At 36.8% G+C, this 19463-nt stretch overlaps 1 protein-coding gene across 2 annotated transcripts in view; it reads right to left on the reverse strand.

Annotated features, from left to right (window-relative positions):
- Positions 1-2245: 2245 nt before the first annotated feature.
- Ddr (discoidin domain-containing receptor 2) overlaps positions 2246-19463 on the reverse strand; it is a 168630-nt gene continuing 151412 nt past the window's right edge. Inside the window, exons 15-20 of one of the 2 annotated variants that reach the window (XR_016138987.1) lie at positions 18083-18274; positions 15096-15188; positions 12587-12728; positions 8551-8700; positions 7504-7774; positions 2246-7170 (exon numbers count right to left, since the gene is read on the reverse strand). Coding sequence is in view for 1 of the 2 variants with exons in the window: in XM_011643757.2 (XP_011642059.1) it covers positions 7613-7774; positions 8551-8700; positions 12587-12728; positions 15096-15188; positions 18083-18274 (739 nt within the window). In the remaining variant the exon portion in view is untranslated. Of the gene's footprint in view, positions 7775-8550; positions 8701-12586; positions 12729-15095; positions 15189-18082; positions 18275-19463 lie in introns of both variants that reach the window. The other variant, XM_011643757.2, reaches the window with a different exon arrangement.

Below are 19463 nucleotides of genomic sequence, written 5' to 3' on the forward strand. Positions count from 1 at the left end.
ATTTCCCTGATTATGTTTAACTGAATTCAAGGATATACAAGGAGTAAAGTTATATCCTTCATTATGAAGGAGGAAATCTATAGCCGTGTATTGATTATGCTGAACTCGACTGGAGCAGAGCAATCCTTCATTCCCTCGTCGTTACCTTGGGGCCGAGTTTCCGGGTTGTTATCGTACATTGTCGAGAGAACGCAGTATCCCACTGTTCATAATCCCGTAGGACAACGAGGGATTGGTGAGGTCACGGGTGAAATGCTTTACGATGAGTTAACATCGACTGTGTCTTGCTTTTTCCGAACAGACTAATTATAGCATATGTAGAATATTACCGCATAATAGACAGCTAGCTGAATTTGACAGAAAAAATGAGAACGATATGCTTTTTTCAACTAAAAAATGAGAGAACCAATTTATGAAATGATGAACCAATTTATAGTCGATTTAACTGTTGTAACCAATCTATATATATCTAGGTACCTGTCGCTTATATAAATTGATTTAGTATTGATATTTTTGCTATTTTTTTGTGCTCTCGTTCTTTTTTTTTTAAACAAGTGCTTGGCGCTTTGAAATCTACATAATTTTTAATGAAAAAAAAAAACAAAAGGCTTATTTTACGTATATTACACTCAATAAATTTCTTTATACATTAAATATTGATACCACATAATTGATGTTTTTCCGGCGGCAGATAGCTTTTTGTCCTACATACGCCTGAATTATTAATAGCTCCTTTACCTTGCGGGTATCAAAATGGTCGGACTGCTTGCTCGGGGGAAAAAACGAGCATTCTGTCGTACGTAATCTGATTGGACGGGAAAATTTCCGAAGGTGCGAGCGAAGGACTAACACCAGCGTGATTCCGGGCTTTCTCACATTTCGCCCCTTGGCTTTCTCTCGTCGTAAGGTGGCAAAGCAACACGCGATACAGGGTATCGGAGTACTTGCCTCGCTTGCTTCGCGAGTTCTTATCAGATGCCAAGGCAAATCCATCGTGCAAATCCATCTCGATAAGAGCTATTCGTAGAAATAACTACATGGCGGAGTCCAATTATACACGCACTCTGTCGTGGCTCTCTTTGTCCACCGGCGGCGATATCGCTCACGGTGCGTGTCGCCGCAAGGCGAATCGCCCACGTTCGATGGTTCGAAAACGCAATTCGTTTTCATTAACCGCTCGGTAAAAAGTTTACGATGGCAGGGCGGCACGAGAGAAAGTAATGATTTATCGTATATCCCCATCGATACTGCGACCGACGCGGAGAGTTCTGAAAGAAACGCGATATTGTGCCATTGACGTTGATCCAATAGAGCTCGTTGAATTGGTTTGATTGATTTAAAGTTGTTTCAAGTGGCTACGGACATTTTTCACGAAATTTCGACAATACGCGTGGCGCGGGCCATTCATCGAACAATTTACGTCCGTGGTAAAGTGATTTGTCGAAAGAAAGTGTTACTTTAATTCCGAGAGAGTGCAATCAAATGACAAGCGAGAACCGCAGGCTGATTATTTCGCTTACACTACGAGGAGAGAGAGAGAGAGAGAGAGAGAGAGAGAGAGAGAGAGAGAGAGAGAGAGTTTCCGTAACAGAATCCAGAGAGAAGCGATAGCTACGTCTCATGTCTACCTACGTCAGTGCGGTAATGAATCGGAGCGATTTAATTAAAGAATGTTTTCACGGGAAAAAAGAATATCTCGACGAATCGAGAAACTCGAGCGTGCAACCCGTTTAAATTAAAGGCGGAAGGAAAGAGGGGAATGGAGAAATAGGAGGAAGTAAGAACGAGTACCTCGGGATAATGGAAAGGTTGCGTCTGAAGATATACTTTACAGCGTAGCGACGTATTTTGGAAATATTGCCGAGAATATTACTCGCGATGCAGGACTTACTTAAGTTCACTTAATTTACGTAATTACATTCCCGCCGTCTCTGGAATAAAAATAATTTCGAAGGGAAGGACATTAAGAGAATATAAAAGGATTATATTGTGGAAATATAATATGTTGTTTGCACACACATGACAAATGAATTTATGAGATACGCACGCATGGAAAATATCATGATGGCTTTCTTCTAGGCGATGTTATCTAGGCGCGTATCTCTGACAAGGTAACTTAAAGCCTTCTCGAAAGCGGAAACACGTTATGACTAATGTACTTACCTTAGCTTCGCGGTCTTGCTCCGAGCGTCGGCGTACGAATAAATTGGGTTCTGCGAAAGGATCCATAGGCCAGACACAGAAATCAAAGCGTTGAATATTTATTGTAAACGAATCGCTATGTACAAACGTATTAAATACAGATGCATGACATTTATACAGGATCGCAAGGGGAGAGTAGGACAACCGGGAAGGTACGTCTGTGATCGCGTACAATAGTCAATATGCCGATAACAATAGATAACTGGCCCTACACTAGCCGCTCTGTGCGCAGTCTGCTTATTTACAACCCATTTCGCCGTTTATATTTGCACGCAGAGATTGGCGTGTGCCGTTTCGCCCGTGCATGTCTAGCAGCCTGGAACGACGATATTTATTTGTAAAGGCTGTCGCGGCGCGCGCGCAAGGGAGAGAGAAGGAGAGAGGGTGAGATAAAGGGAGGGGAGGGAGACAATGAGAGAAGAGTGAGAGAGAGCGCACGCGCTCTCTATTTAAATTATTCGACAGACACGGTAATATGATAGACGAGTGTGAACTTGAGATATATGACGGGTTCTCTGCACGAATCAATACAGCTTTATATCGCACGATATTCTGAATAATTTTGTATTTTGACAAATTAGTGAACTCAAATACTTACAAATACTTTGAAAATGATGGAAAATGATGGAACTATGTGAAACGTTAAATTTATCGATTATTTTTCTATATATTAATTTTTACGTAATAATATGTAAATTTTTTTCATTTGTTCACGAAAGAAGATATTTAACAAAGAATTATAATTACCACATTTTTTACGTGCGCGAGTCATTTTGCGAGTGTGGTTGCAAATGAGATAAAAGAATTCGAAATTGGCACGCGATACATTCGGTCGATAACACAACGCAAGGAATGCAGGAATTTAATTCAATTTGTAATGCTGTTCCATTTTGTTCGATTCTATCCTGTATTTTAGCAAAGCAAAGATCGTGTCTCTCGGCTGATACCTCCTCGATCCGCATTGAGAAACGAGCATGAAGAATGAATAGTGAGGGATGAGGCGGACGAGGGATGAGGGGAAAAGGGCGAAAAAAAGCACGGCCGCGTGTTTCGTAACGAAGGCAGCAGATATTAAATTCCATCGGCAAACGCGGAATCCGCGTGTACTCGGAGCGTCCGAGTTTCGACTTTTGTTTGCGTCTAACGGCGAGAGGCGAGTGCGCGATCGGGCCGCTGCCATTGGCTGCGTACGCATGAAAAATAGAGCTCGTTTGAGCTGGTAAAAGAGAGAACGCGTTGTTCAACGAAAATCAGACTCCCAGCGAACGTGGATACGCTCGAGCGATGCCCGAATAAATTGTGTAAATCTTTTTCGTTCACCAGAGAAATGGTAAAGTTCTTTTCTCATTGAATTGTATTTCGTACCACTGCCGAAGCACATTTTGCGATATTGTCTTCTTCGACATATTGGTCGATGCATTGAATTGTGTTACGTATTAGGCGATTAAGTGACGTTTTGTCAGAGAGAAAGTTCCGAGACGGTATAAAAAAATCTTATTTTATAAATTTTTCAAATCTTCCTCTAACTCTGCTACAAATGTCGCTTACCTTTATTAACTTAACGCAGCTTAATAGTTAGCTTAATATCACTGTGCGCGATTTAAAAGGCTTTTGCAGTGGGAGGAATCGTGGATTTTGCGGCCTGATCCATTTTCAAACATCTCGCCGATGCGCTCATTGAGGAAGAAACATATAATGCGAGATCAAAGTCGATGCATTTACAACAATTAGGGTCTCGTTATTAAAAATTGTACAAAGTGTCTTCTTTTCCGTCTGCTTAATAGATTATCGCTACGTTGAGAATAAATAGTCGGCGGAGTTGATTCAATTACGTAATAATCTACAATAATTTTCACATTTACGGTTTTCTCTGAACGTCAAGGAGAACAATCTTCCTACAGAAAGAACAGTCATTGTAAATTGACTTATCAAAATCAATCATCTTTCAAAATAAATAATAACGATATGTACAAGATATGTCGAATTTCCAGTGATAATTATGAAAGGTCTCTCTCCATCATTAGAAAGATATGTCATTATTTAAAGCATATTCTTCTTGTTGTATAATTCACTACATTTTCGTTAAATATTAATACAAAACGTTTATTTCCAACAATTCACTTATTTTATTAAACCGATATATGAAGCTATATGCGAAAAATTCCAATTTTGTATTTCTTTTTGTAGGAAGAAATACATATAACGTAATTCGAATCACGTTCGATCGTGCAGGAAGCTTCAGTCTAAAATTATTACTACGTTATATATTTTCTCAAATAATTATATATACATCAGCCCTGTAAAAGATACATCTGCGAATCCTGCAAAATCAAACGTTTAGATTTTCTGGTAATTCACATACATTTGAAAGATTAAACATGATTAAACATTATATAAAAACTCAAGATAATTCAGAAAGTCAATCACTGGACCTCGAATTGAAATCATGATGGATATCACTCGATATATTCGTTTCGCTAACGCAGTGGCAGTAATTCCTTAAGATAATATTCTTAACTCTAGATATAGAATTATCAACATGTCATATTGTAGACAATATTATAGATTTCTCGTCTTCACAATTAGTCAAGCAATAATTCAACGAAATTATGTAAAATCCTTAATCTATTGTTTATTTGTCGTTGTTGACTTATAAAAATTTAAATCTTGAGCTGAATACTAAATTTATATAATGTTTGATTAAATAATTGTAATTTAGATGTGTATATAAAGAGACATTTTCAAAATAAAACAAGCAAAATTATTATTAGAGAATAAAATAAGAATAAAGAAAATAAAGTAAAAATTAAAAAGATATTTTTTAATAATCCCTATTTATTTAAGAATAAAATAAATTTCTCAAAGAATACATTACAAAAAGCAATGAGAACTCTCTTGCATAATTTAATCATACACATTCATTGCTTATATGTTCTACTTTTAATTATTTTACAGATCACGAGCATGAGTCTCTTAGCCTGCACCAGATTACACACCTAGAACAACATATCGAAATTTACGCGACGTGCAATCTTTTGAACGTCACGAAATATCTTTGTGGTGTTTTGCACAACTATTTTTTCCTTTCGCTACACAGAATCGTTCTAACAAGTATATAAGTCTTTCAGTATTTCATACTAATGATAGCCATTTACCTGGAAATGTATTTTACTGATGTAACATACAAGTAGAGAGCCAAAAAATTCAGAGAACAAATGATAATCAGAATTCAATCATTAAATGAGAGAAGTATAAGTAACTGAGAATATCATATTAAATATTTGTGGCCTCTCGTTCACAGGGAGATTTTTATATATATCAAATCAAGCAGAAACATTTACCGGGTAAATCGCCCTCCTATAAACTTAACGTCAGGTCACATGTGCTCCTTTTTCCTCTAGAATCACGATACATGCAACTTATGGCTTTCGCCAAAGCCGAGCAATGGGGCACGAGTGAAGTTTCGTGTAACGATAGAGTTGACGACCCCAAAACGATTATGCGACACAACCGTCAATAAAATGCCGGTTTCCGAATAGATAATAATTTACATCGTCGATTAATCCTTTAACATTCTTTACACACTTTATATGAATTTATATTGCAACCTCTAATGGTATTGTCAAACATTTATGCACTTCGGCTAAGCGCATCTTAAGCTTAAGAGTAGTTTAAGGAAACTTAACGTAAACTTAATGCGGCTTAAGATTACATCTTTTCTCATACCCTTCGAAAAATGCTTTTTGTACGGCGCAATGATTAATTTTACAGAACGTTCCTCTTAACTCATTTCATAATTTTTTTGTGTATTGATAAGCTCCTTGAAACGACGTTCGTATAATTCTTTCTGCGCGCCACAGTGGCGAGTGTTCAATTAAAAAGTTAACGAGAAATCGTCGTCCGAGTGAATTGGAAGGATATTGGTCTTGCAATTAAACGGTCGGATGAACGATAATTAGCCTGTCTTTACATTTGTCTTCTCGAACGATAGCTTGGAAAATAAACTGGAGCAAAAATCGCAAGCAATTTCGTTAAACATCGCCGGAAACACATTGATTAATATTATAATCGACTCGATCGTGTATACTCACAATAGATTTTGCTTTCCTAAAAACAATAACTGTTTAATTGTCTTAAAAACGATATATGTATACATGTATATATATATATATATATATATATATATATATATATATATATATATAGATCTATATCTTTGGAAAAACAGGTTTCTTTCGCAAATACGTTTTATGAAACTGACATATAAAAGGCCCGAGAACGAATAACGTAATCCCACGTGAAAGTCGGCGAAACTCCGACCCCGGATAAAGGTCCACATTTTTTTTTTTATTTCAAGGGTTGGAGTTTAGAAACGACTACGTTATTCGTCGGCGGAAATGTTACGTACAACGCGCGATTTTCGAGTCCGATCCACGTATATCCCGAACGTGACATGAGTGCCGTTACGGCGGGAATATCATAAGCTTGTTTGCTGACAGTATCAATTTCGGAACAGCGTATGTGCGATTTATCGAACGTGCTCCCCGCGTATTGCCAGCACTAGTGACGTTCCATTTCGTATTGAATGCCACGGATCAAAATCATAATCTATCCATTTCGATTGCACGAACGTGGATACGCCATGGATGTTTGGTATCATTATCGCGAGGCTGGTTATCCCCGTTTTGGTCAATGGGCAACTTTTGTAGACGACTGATACAAGAATAACGACAGAAGAAGGAAAACGTAAAGAAGTTGCGCGAGAACAAGTCGGAAACTCGAATATCTAATCAAGTATGTAAAATCGAATTTTCAACGACGACGATACATGTAAAATTAATAATAAACTCCGCAAATTGAAAAATAATATGCTCATAAAAAGATTAATATTCTATTGCTATTGTCAAACGTTTCATTACGATGGATCTTGGTGAGACAGATGTCAGTTCATCCGATAACAGTCTGCAGCTTTGATTGGGATAAAGAAATGATTAAAAAAGCGAATTTTGTATAGGCTACGTTTTCGTAGTTTGAACACGGACGCTACAGGCAGTGATTTGTGCGATTCAGCTATCGATGACATTCACAGCGCTATTTACAGCGATGTATGATGACGGTAACAAAGAAAATAGTGTTAATGTCGTGAACCGTGAAAAATTCTGAGCGCGATTAGCTTGTTCTTCCCTACGTCTTTTACATGCGTCATCGTACAATATAATTATCATCGACACTCGACCATGCTGTTGCAAATGATTCATGTTCATTACAGACGATTTATAGATCATCACCCTAGATACTAACTTGGTCTGACTTGGTCTGACTTGGTCGATGAAGGGCAGTTCCACCAATTGCCGTTTAACTCGCCAATCATAGAAAGCCGGATAAGATTCCAGCCTTCTAGTTCTCTATATCAAGTATCGTTCGACTCACCGGGCTTGTAACCGAGATTTTTTCGTTGCAGGAACAAGTGGATCTCGCGGAAGTTTGGTCGGTCAACGTCGTTCCTTTGCCAACACTCGCGCATCAGGTCGTAGATCTCCTTAGGACAATTCTTTGGCAGCGGCAGAATCATCTGTGTGAAATAAGCGCAAGTCGATTCTAACGTCATCGTTTATACATCTAACGCGAACTGAGCATTTTGTGGTAATGCATAATAAATAAACATGTAAATGTGTAGTTTCGCGTACGAGATAAAAAGCAGATTGTTTACTCTCATTTCAATTTAACGCGATATTATTAAAATAAACGAAACGGAATTAAAAAAGATATTTCGTAATTAATTGTGATATTTATTATGTATAATTAATCGTTCGTAAATATTAATGGTCTGCAAAGCCGAGAGAACAGAATAACAATTCTTACAGGGCGCGTGGTAGTTTGAAGTACTCTCGACGTTGGTAAAATGAACGCGACGGGCTCGAGTGCGACGCAATATTTATTACATTATATGAATTACTAAGCAAGTAGTTCTGCCATTTTCATGAAAACACATTCGCGACCCACTTTCGTAATTACATGTTCGACACCGCGCGCGTTTATTTAAACCTGCTTTTTCAATGACGTTAATTGTCCTACAGTTAGTCTCAGAGAAACAGAATACGTCCAAACTACTTCCGAAAGGAGCTACGGAAAAAAAGAACAAGAGAAAAAAAGAATGCAGTAAAAATCTACGGAGTAAGGTAATCTACGGAGTGAGGTAAGGCTGAAAGACGGAATAAATAGCGACGTTCAAAGCTCTGAAAGCTTCGCGAGGCACTCGACGCGAAATCAAGTACTCACTGTGCTCATTACATTAAGTACGCCGGACACAATGAGGAAAGAAGTCAAAGAATTACTCCGCGCACTTACCTTCCGCTCATCCTCCTGATAAAAGTAAGTTGCGTTCTCCACTATCCGATGATCTGGAAACTCTTCGAAAGGCTGTTCCCGTGCGAACGTCAGAATTTCCCACAGCGTGACGGCGAACGCCCAAACGTCACCCTTGCATGTGTGCCTTCCCTGTATAATGCAAATACATCGAAAAAAATTTTACAAAAGTTCGTTTGTTATATTCGTTAGACAGTTTTTTCACTATTTGCAATTTAAGAGCGCTCGAAATTTATTACACTCTGTGATATAATTGGACAAGTGTATTTTACAATGCGATATATATTTGCGATGAATATTGAATCATAAATATTAATTAATATCAATTCCGTCTGCAATGTTACACGCATATAAGGATTTATTAGGAATAATAATAAAAATATAAATCTAAATATAAATCTTTTTTGCGGCATACACGTTTAAGTTAATATCCGTTTTTGGTAAACCGCAAAAATAATTAAAAGCGCGACTTGCTCGGCGCAGAAACCTAATGTTTGAGCGTGAAGGAGTAATTTATGGAAACTGTATGCGCCTTCGAGTTTCCCAAAGTTCAACCGAGTAACTCAGTTAAGCCCAAGCTTCGCGGAACGCCATAAAGCAGTTACATGATTTTACTCTTTTCCTCACATTGACGGTTGGATGTACCTTCCGCTCCCTTTGGCATGTGTATGAGCCGTCAAGCAAAATAATTATATGATAAAATATTAACGACAAACTATATAAAAGCTTTAATAGTAAAAGTTTTATTTAAAATCAGCGATGCAATTATGTAACCATAATGTTTTCTAAAATGACAAAGACAAAAGATAAATACTCTTGTGTTAATTATAAAAAATATAATTACATATTTGCTATTAACAAGGTTTATAATAATTTTGTGAAAACAAATTTATTTCGAATTACTTATAAGATTATGGAAAGAATTATAACGAAAAAAAAAAAGAACAAAATGTAAATTTAAAAAGGAGATTATAATAAAGTTGGTATATAATATCGAAAATTTGAATCGATTTACGATGAACGATTGTGTATTTGACGTAAACTTACTTCGACTTAGGTACTTAATTATATAATTTCTACTGCCGGTAGTATGCTGAGAAGATTGCATATGCGTGTAGAGTTTGTAGTTTGCTCATGTTTGGGAGGATCTTAAGACATGATTCGATTATTTATGAAGTGCACGATACAAAATTATACGCGCATCATTACTTCTACATTAATTCAAATTGTTGGAGCTAAATAAAGCGCATGCGATGAATAACGATCTATGCAAGTAATGAATCAGTAATAATAATAAAATATAATATAATATTAATACATAAAGTAAATATCATTTGAACATATATATAAAAGAAATAAAATAAAAAATACAATTACCCTCTGCAATTACTCTCTGTGTGAATTAATATTTATCTATTTAAAAAATTTTATTATGTTTCATTTGTTATTTCCGATAAGAAATAAAAAAAAATTCTTTAATTAAAAATAAACTAAATATACCGTCATAATGGCTTAATAAACTCTGTGATAATAACTTTGCAATTGCCAAATAATTTCTATTATGAAGAATGATCTGCACGATTGCAAGATTTGATATGATCGATATGAAACTATTAAATCGACACTAATCCCAGGTAATTCTTGAAGCGATATTTCGCACGTAGAAACGGGATCATTTCATTAGCGGCACAATGGCGGAGGTTGGATAAATGATGGGCAATAATGAAACATTAATGGCGCAGTCAGTTTGAAACGACGATGCCAACTAGCTATTCAATACTATATTTCCCAGCCTCATTTCTGTTTCGTCGAATTACCATTTTGATATTAATTTGCCATTACACGAGTACGATAAATACACACTTCCGTAAATGACAACAAAGAAAAGAATATCGATATAATATCTATGCATAGTTAATAGATACTAAAATTTAATTTATATCTTTGATGTATAATTAATTTTCCACATGAAATGGTAATCAATGAACAAAAGCGTGTAATAGATTTGAATTTATGTAATATATAAAAAAGTAACGATAACTTCATAATTCATAAAAGTATTAACAATTTATAAAATTTTTTATCTTTATATCTTAATCATCACATACACATGCATGCACGCACAGAGACTTTTAAAAATTATTTATGACACTTTGCGACATTAAAACGATTAAATCTATAAATTACTATATTTTTAGTTTTATTCTTTGTATATTTAAATAATTAAATACTTAGACTGTCAGTTAAATTTTTTAATAATTGAGATTTTATATTTAAGTCGCTTTTACAATCTCTAATTTTCGAATATTTAAAAACCTTATTATAAATATAAACCTAATTTATAAATATTTATGCGATCAAAATTATTATCCGCATAAATATGTTACATATTGTTACATTGCAAATATACTATTAATTGCGCTGCTATTAAATGTATTATTATTAGTCGTCGTCTGTAGTGTCTGACTATAGCACGGATATTCCACTGAGCGCGCTCGTAACGTAATGTTTTTAAGCGCCAGCGAAAAAGTTCACTTCCGATAGGTTCTAGTCGGCACATATTTTTCCGAGCACATATTTTTCGCGAAAAGTAAACGTGACTATCTTCCATCGTCGTCCGCGTTGTAACGCCAGCGGAAACAGTCATGTTCGACGCGAAACTCGCGAAGCGGAACGATTGTGTTTGGATTGTCGAGCGGTTAAGCCGAAAAAGCCGCTCAACATCGAAAATGAATTTCCAAACGAGTATCACATATTTTCTCCGGCACTTTTATAGCTCAATGATGCGTATCGCGCGCGCTGCGATGGGGCAAGCTCAATTCGCTAATGCCAACGTGACCGCAGACGACTCTATCGGCCTGATGTCGAGCGGTTTCGCGGATCAACAGTTTGATATTGACACGGGCAATCGAGAAATTAAAGGCAAGATACATTAAATAAAATGTAAAATCTAATTATCATTCAGAAATAACGGAAATTAAGCTTTGTGTTTGTCTTAACTTTTGATAAAAAAAGAAATTTAAAAGAAACTTGTTCATTTCCCATGAGTTCAACAGAAATCTTTAATATGATTTATTTTGCGAAATGAGAAAGATTAACAAGAAGAATAATCAAATTACACAATTCTAAATCAATTTTATCACACATGACTTGACGCGTGGTATCGATATCAATCGAGCGATATAATTCGTTTAAAAAACGGAAATATCGGTAAACGTAATCTCATTGGCAATAAAGGAAAGCGCGTTTTACGATTCATTTTGCAATCGTGCACACACACACACACACACACCACACACCACACCACACACACACACACACACACACACACACACACACACACACACGCGCGCGCGCGCGCGCGCGCACGCACATTTTTGATAATCCGTGCATCGAAATGCTTTCCTTTTGATGCTTTTGTCGCGTTTATAAATTTGTAAAGGATATTTCTTCACTGCAGTAACCGTGATGTGCATTTATGATGGATAGCGAAAAAATGACCGCGACTTGGGCAACGCGCGATGTGTAACGACGGACAGGGGTTTTACTTCCAGATGTGAAAAACAATGGAAAAAAAGCACACGTCCGAGCGAAACCGAATTTCATCGCGTGAATGCGTAGCCGTAGTTCGTCAAAACGACACGTTCCACCCATGCGTAGAGTGAAATCAAAACGACCCGACGCTCGTCCTCTCGCTTTTGTCCCCCTTTTCTATTTCGCTCGTTTACGAGAGAAAGTCGTTTGTGCCAATTTGATTTATCCTCTTTTTTTTTTATCTATAATTCTATCGAACTTTCGCATCGCCGATCTTTATTGCCGCTAACGTGCGAGCGCTCGTCTAAATCGGAAGCTTCCGGGAAAAGCGCACACGCTAACGCCGCACGAGCGCTAAATCTCCCTGCCCAAAGGGGAAAAATATCGAGAGAGAAAGAGAGAGAGAGAGAGAGGGGGGAGCGGGAGAGGAAGAGAGAAAATATCTAGTGTTTAAATGTACAATAACTATTCATTATACACTCACCATTAGCATTGATTCCCATGGCATCCATCGAATCGGTAATGGAGGACGTCCTTCGACACGGAAGTAATCCGCCGCATATGCGCTTCGTCCACTGCCCAAATCAGATACTTTAACGGTACATCCGCGGCACACTATACAATTCCTGAAAAACATTGAAAAATATTCGCCTCTTAATTTCTGTGAAGCCCCCCTCTTTTCCGCCCCGCGGGGATATATAACATATCCCAAAATATTCCCATCTCGCAAATTTTGACTGAAAAACAATAGAATTATTTTTTTGATCAAATTAACACTTCCATTCTTTTTATTAACGCTGGCCGTGAGATCTCTGCTAACTGCACAACTGCAATATTCTATCGGCTCGTATCGAGTATACGGCCAAATGAATATGTGTTTGTGCGTTCTATTTTTTATATTCTGCACGTGGCAGCCGTATCAAAAACAAACAGAAGAGTTTATCGAAATATCGTACAAGCATAACTAAATGCTAGTTTTCCAGTCTATGATTTTTTTCTCGTACAGTTAAAAAAAGATTTTAAATTAATATTTTTTAATTTAATTCTATACGTAGTTATAGACATGTTTAACTTTGTAAAACGTTACATAACACAAAGATATAAAATAAATATGCATTGTAGAGAAAATTGTAAAATAACTTGGTGATAACTGTAAAATAAATCAACAATCATTGGACAATAAATTTTTCAATAATTAACGGATAAGGATTCTTTAATGGAACATCTGCGTGGCTAATGCGTGAAATTGCATCTCATTTGCGAGCTCGTGGAAGCTTGCATTTAAGCAGCTCACGGCAGGTTCATTGCGAGCATGTCGAAAGCGACGGTCGTTTCAAGTTTCGCGCTGATTTGCGCGTAAACCTCGCCGTTTATCGCGCTCCACGGTAAAGGGGTGATTCGTGGAGCGACGAGGGGATGGTTTAGTAGCTGCCACGACGCTTTTATTTTACGCGCAACGCTGGGTACTTTCACACCCGTTGTCAACGTCTGCGCGCTTTGCCTGATTTGCCGGCAAGTTTTTCTACTTCTGGCACCGTAAAAGCCTTGCTCGTCGACCATTTTTTTTTGTACCCTCGGGAATTCAAACGCAATCGCGCTCTTTTACGATTTGTGAAATCGCCCCGAAACGCGTAAATGCGTGTTAAAATAATTGCGATTAAAATAATTACGATAATTAAGATTTCAACTCTTCGTGTGCGAAATACAAGATATGCCGAAAGACTTAATGAAAATTTCGAAAGACTATTGTTTATGCAAGATGGTTGTAAGTAATCAATAATGTTTTGAGAAAACAGTGTCTGAATTTGCATGACATAAATAACAAATTCGGTTTAGCTATCACTTTGGCTATAATTTGATTTATTTTTCATTCCATTTCTGTTGTGACTTTGATACAATTTTCAAAGATGGTATCTAACATGACACCGTTTACTAACTAATAGTGGAACTATTTGCCGCATTCGCCATTAGAATTTAACTCCGTGAATCAAATTCTATAAATCATGAAATAAATTTCATCCCTTTCGTCTAGCTTCTTGTACCCTCGCTACTGTTGCGACAACGATCGCGCCACGAGGCATGATAATTAAGGTTTACGATTAGAGTTAATAATTCGAACACGTGGCCCGAACCCTTCCGGCCATGCCTATCCCATTCTCTTGCTTTTAATAGCTCTACGATATTGGTTGTCGTGCCGCGCTGCCGGCGCTGTCGGGTTTCAAGAGTTTCCAAATCGCGTGGAGGGTGGAAAAGCGCGGTAGGGGCAAAGCGGAATTGTTACATATATGAAAAGAGAATGAGACGATAAAACAATCGACCACCGTAATAAAGCAATCGTAATGCCCAGAGGCATGCTTTCATACGCTTACAGAGAGACCGAATAGAGTATGCATTTGTTTGTTTGTTTGATGCATGAAACGATTCTGTCTAGCAATCATTGTGAAGCATTGCAGACAGAGATTAAAAACTTTTCTTCCGCAAATAAAATTAAGATCAGATACATTTAATACATTTTCCACTAAAGGTATTGTTATAATAGAATGTATTGCATAACAATTCATTCACAGAGAAACACATTAAAGACATATAATTAATCATATGAATCAATACATGTGATTGTAATCATGATATGACTGCACATTCTTTTCAATTTCTTTTGATCTTGAAAACTAATATATATATATATATATAAATAAAACAATAAAATACATCTGAAAATTGTTGAATTATTTTATTGCATAAAAATATTAAGAAATCGCCTTTTTTACTGTAAAAATGAAATAAAATTGATTAGTTTATCGGGAATATCTATCATTTCATTTTCCGCGTTCGTTCTCGTATAAGCTTGTCAGAGCGAAAGGAAGATTGACGGGTGGTGCGGTACGTGTATTTAGTTTCGCTTTCAAGACAGCAAACCAATAATATGGCAAACAACAGCTGCTCATTAATGAGCGAGCCCTCAAAGCAACTTATGGGAAACAGCGCACGCTTACCTTGTGGCGAGATCACGATGCACGAAGTCCATTTCCTCGAGATACTTCATACCGGATGCTATTTGCGTGGCCATGTAAACCAATGTGCCGAAACTGCAACATGAAGAACGGGGTTGTGAAGTTTACTCGGAGAAACTCCTCGGTATACATGGCCGAGGCGTTTGTAGCGTCAACGCCACAAACAGCGGACACTCGACAAACATTTTTGACGCAAGTAAAATAAGATATTCCCGTTACTTAAACTAGTTTATAAAGTAAATCAAGGAGTTCAGATTAACTTGTCGCGTTCTCTTCCGTACACGAAGACATATTTTATCTTTCATAACTAAGGACGATGCGAATCATTATAATGAAAAGGAATATTTTTCCTGTACTGGAAGTAAGTAATGCGTGGGATTTAATGTTTCCACTTTAATTTATATCAGAAAAGATTAAGACGACTTCTTTATCTTGTGCATACAATAGACTCGTTTCTTCATTATTTTTATATCTCCAGCAAAATTGAATTTGAAAATTGGATTGAAAATGCGACAAACAGGTATGATCAAGTGTTAGCATTCGCTGAGAAATATTCGTCGACATAGCTACGCACTAGGTTTTTGCTATTTTTGCAATATGTAGGATACGAATCATTTATATTGAAACGGGTCGACTGCGTGGAATTTCTGTGAAAAATACGCCGATAGAATCGTTTCGATGATAACATCCTATCACACTTAATGTTGTTATGGCATAAATGTATATATACATGAAACGAGAAAATAATTTGAAAAGGAATTACAAGAAAAATTTGTATTTAGTTAATATATTCCTATCTTATTATTGGTCATATTAGGTAGATTTGTTTTCAAAATTAAAATTTTTGAACTCGCTGCATAAATTATAATATAGAAATAACATTTTATTGGAACAATATCATATGTATAGTATATTTGTTTTTACACTAATAACAATTTGTAAATGACTTTTCCTTAATGGAAGTATCAGTACAATTATATTATTCAATTGTGATATGTAAAATGTTAACTGCACGAATTGAGTTTGATTTCTACGCACGCTTTCAACTTATTAAAACGGAGAATTTTCAACGTGCGATGTGTCTGATATCGCGCCGTGTAAAAATTACCCGTGCGACTCAACGTTGCGATTCTTAAAGCTTCATTTGCGACATTGGCGAAATGCGATTCGGTTACCTAGAAAGCGGCCATGCTGAAAGCTCGACTATCCTGGATATTGGATTTGCTCGTGCGACAAACTGACTGCAGTTAAAACGGCGACTCGCAGAAATAAATGAAAACGATTTCATTTATGAATGTCAGTACATATGTATGTCGGCAATTTAATTAACCACTTGGAGGATACTGCCGCAGATGCGGCTGTTAAGCGCAAGTCGTTTGTATACGTAAGCGTTTAAGTCGCGCGCGATAAAATTATATGTACTTGGACGATGCAACGTGCGATTAGTAGCAGATCTATCTTCAGATTTTTCAAAAAATATTCGATGAAAACATACATATATCTCACGTATTATCACAATCAATATTGGCTTTATTTCACATCCTAACAATGTGTAAAAAGAATTAAAAAAAAAAAATTTGTAAAGGAATTTGTAAACGAAAATTAAAAACTATGATGGTAGGATACAAAACTGATATTTTTGCTATTGTAACTGCGGAATAGTAAATAACATATCTCGCATTGCATAGACGCGAATGATTGAATATCCCGTACATCAATATTTTCCGCGGCACTTGATGGGAACAAAGCGCGATCTCCGGCGGCTGCTTCATCTCGCGCGAAAGCTGAAAACGATCGCGCGGGAAAACACGCTTCGCCGACACCTGTCACGAGCACCGATGATCCTCTCCGTCGCTCACCTCTCATTTTCAGCCGATTTCTCGTATTTCGAGTACTTTCCGTACTAGTCGTGGCCATTGCCCGTTTTCACGCGCCCTCTGGACGTGATTGGAACTGACATTCTTCGCGGCGACAGAATAAAACAAAAATTCGCACAATTCTTCCTATTCGAGTAGGGAACATATTGTATTCAAGTACGATCATCGTATATTTATGGCAACATAAAAAGTAATCATTCTACGCTGTACAGTCATTTACATAAATCATTTCCCGTTGACGCTTTTGCGATATTGTATAAATTGTAAATATTAGCCACTTCTTCATCAGAAAGTCCGATGAATATCTCGATTTTAAAATTAATATATAGTGACACACAACAATCTTGATCATTAACCTAATTATAATAGTCAATTAATATACGAAACGTTTCATTTTAATTAGTGGTTATATTAAGCAGATTTATTTTATTAGTTTTAATTAAATGGATTTATTTGTCGATAATTTAAAGATGAAGTTGTAATAAGCGCACTTACACGAAAGTACGATAATCATATCACGCGAAATTTAGGACACGTCGAAATATGGTTCATTGATTTTATGTCAAAATGGTGATGATCACATAATTGCATAATATCTATTTCGGATGATATGTTATTTACTTCGAGTGTCGCAATGCCGATTGGCAGTGTGCATTAAAGCGGACATTGATAATGTATCGCTTTTAAAATGATACAATGTTACAAATTATTCCGCGCCGTAATATCAAATTTGTGTTCATTAAATTATGTTAATTACTCGAATAACGACCGTATCCGATACGCATGCATTTTTCGTCCTGTACCTGTATGTCGCGGCCGAGCCGAATTCCCAAACGATCTCTTAAAAACGTAACGGCATGTATTTATGAACAACAGAGGACTATTATGGGATATGCCTTCGATGATAAAACATACGTTAACATCTAAAGTGTGATGTAAATGATCACCGGTGCGTTGTCAAGGAATAAAAATACAAAAATTTTACATAGGATCATATCATGTGCACATCCGATATTACGCCACCTCTGTATAACGATTGACGTATTAAATGGCAAAAGTCTACACGTTAGAAAAATATTATGTTTATCATACCTGAGCGTCTTGGCCGTGTGTAAATTCGAAGTTTCAGCGATATGACTCTGCAGGTATTGATTCAAATCCCCGTACTCGCCGTTTTCCAATACAATGCACATGGGATCGTCCTCGAGGCTGGCACCGAGTAGCCGCGCGACATTTCGATCGGCGAGTCGTACCAGTCTTTTTGCTTCCTGTTGAAATTCTATCCTGGAAAACACATGGAGCATGCGGAAGTAATATCTTGATAGGTGCCCACGATACCAAGGCCACGAGTATTGAATACGGACGTGGATATATACACCGGAAAAAATGTAGAGATATTCCGTTCCGGTATCGTTCGCTTGTTTCTCGAAAGCTTTCGCTGTCTCGTGAAAGAGAAAGAACACGACGCAAAAGCGAAGGCAAGGAGGAAACCCACCCGGCAGGATTATAGCGCGAGTCACGAATAATAACAACCACGAATAAGAAATTGCAACTATTGTGCTGCACGTGTGAGTAAATTTTAACGAAAGCATGATATTAGCTAAGCCGTTAAGCTAAATAGTGAATTCGACAACAACAAGATAGATCTGATAGATAGATCTGAAAAATTGAAATCTGTCTTTTTGAATTTTTGACACTCGTAAAATAATTATCTCTTCATACTATAAAATTCAAGAAATAAAAAATTTATCATACAAAACGATTAATAAGTTGATTTATATATTCGGATAATTTCAATTTTATCTGATCGTAAAATGTGATCATTTCATAGACATTATGATACAAGATAATTCCTAATAATCCTGTGATATTTGTGCAGTTATTAAAAATTTGCATTTTTATATTGACTTCTGCGCATTTGCATAGACGAGCATGCTTTTATTTAGAGAAGAACACGAATATAAATTTCAGATAAATGTGACGTATTATAATATTGACTTCCATTGATGAAATACGCATTTGGTCGATCAGCATGCTTTTGTACGTCATATTAATTTTTGAGAAATATTTAAAAAATCGATATTTTTTTTTTCACCGGGTACGCACGCGCGATGTAAAATTATTTAATTGAAAATGTCAACACGGAAAATAAAATCCTTCTTGCAACGGGAAATTCAATCGTCAGGCGACAAGATGTAATAGGATCAAAAAACGAAAATCTATCAAGCAGATTGGATTGACAGACTTTTTCGGAATGTCTGCCATAGCCAACTGAAGGAAGAGCGTGGAGAAGAATAAAGGCCGAGGATGATCGCGCTCTAACATGAGTTGCATCCATTTCGTGGGCTTTTCCCAGTCAGCAAAATGTGTTTTGTAGACAATGCTATTCGTGATCCTGTCTGCGGGGATAATCCTTTTGCTACTGCGACAACACGGCGTCGGACCGATGAATCCGGTACGACGCGCTCCGCTG

The sequence above is a fragment of the Pogonomyrmex barbatus genome, unplaced genomic scaffold, assembly GCF_055798465.1.
Source record: "Pogonomyrmex barbatus isolate J1 unplaced genomic scaffold, ASM5579846v1 scaffold2, whole genome shotgun sequence".
NCBI lineage: Eukaryota > Metazoa > Arthropoda > Insecta > Hymenoptera > Formicidae > Pogonomyrmex > Pogonomyrmex barbatus.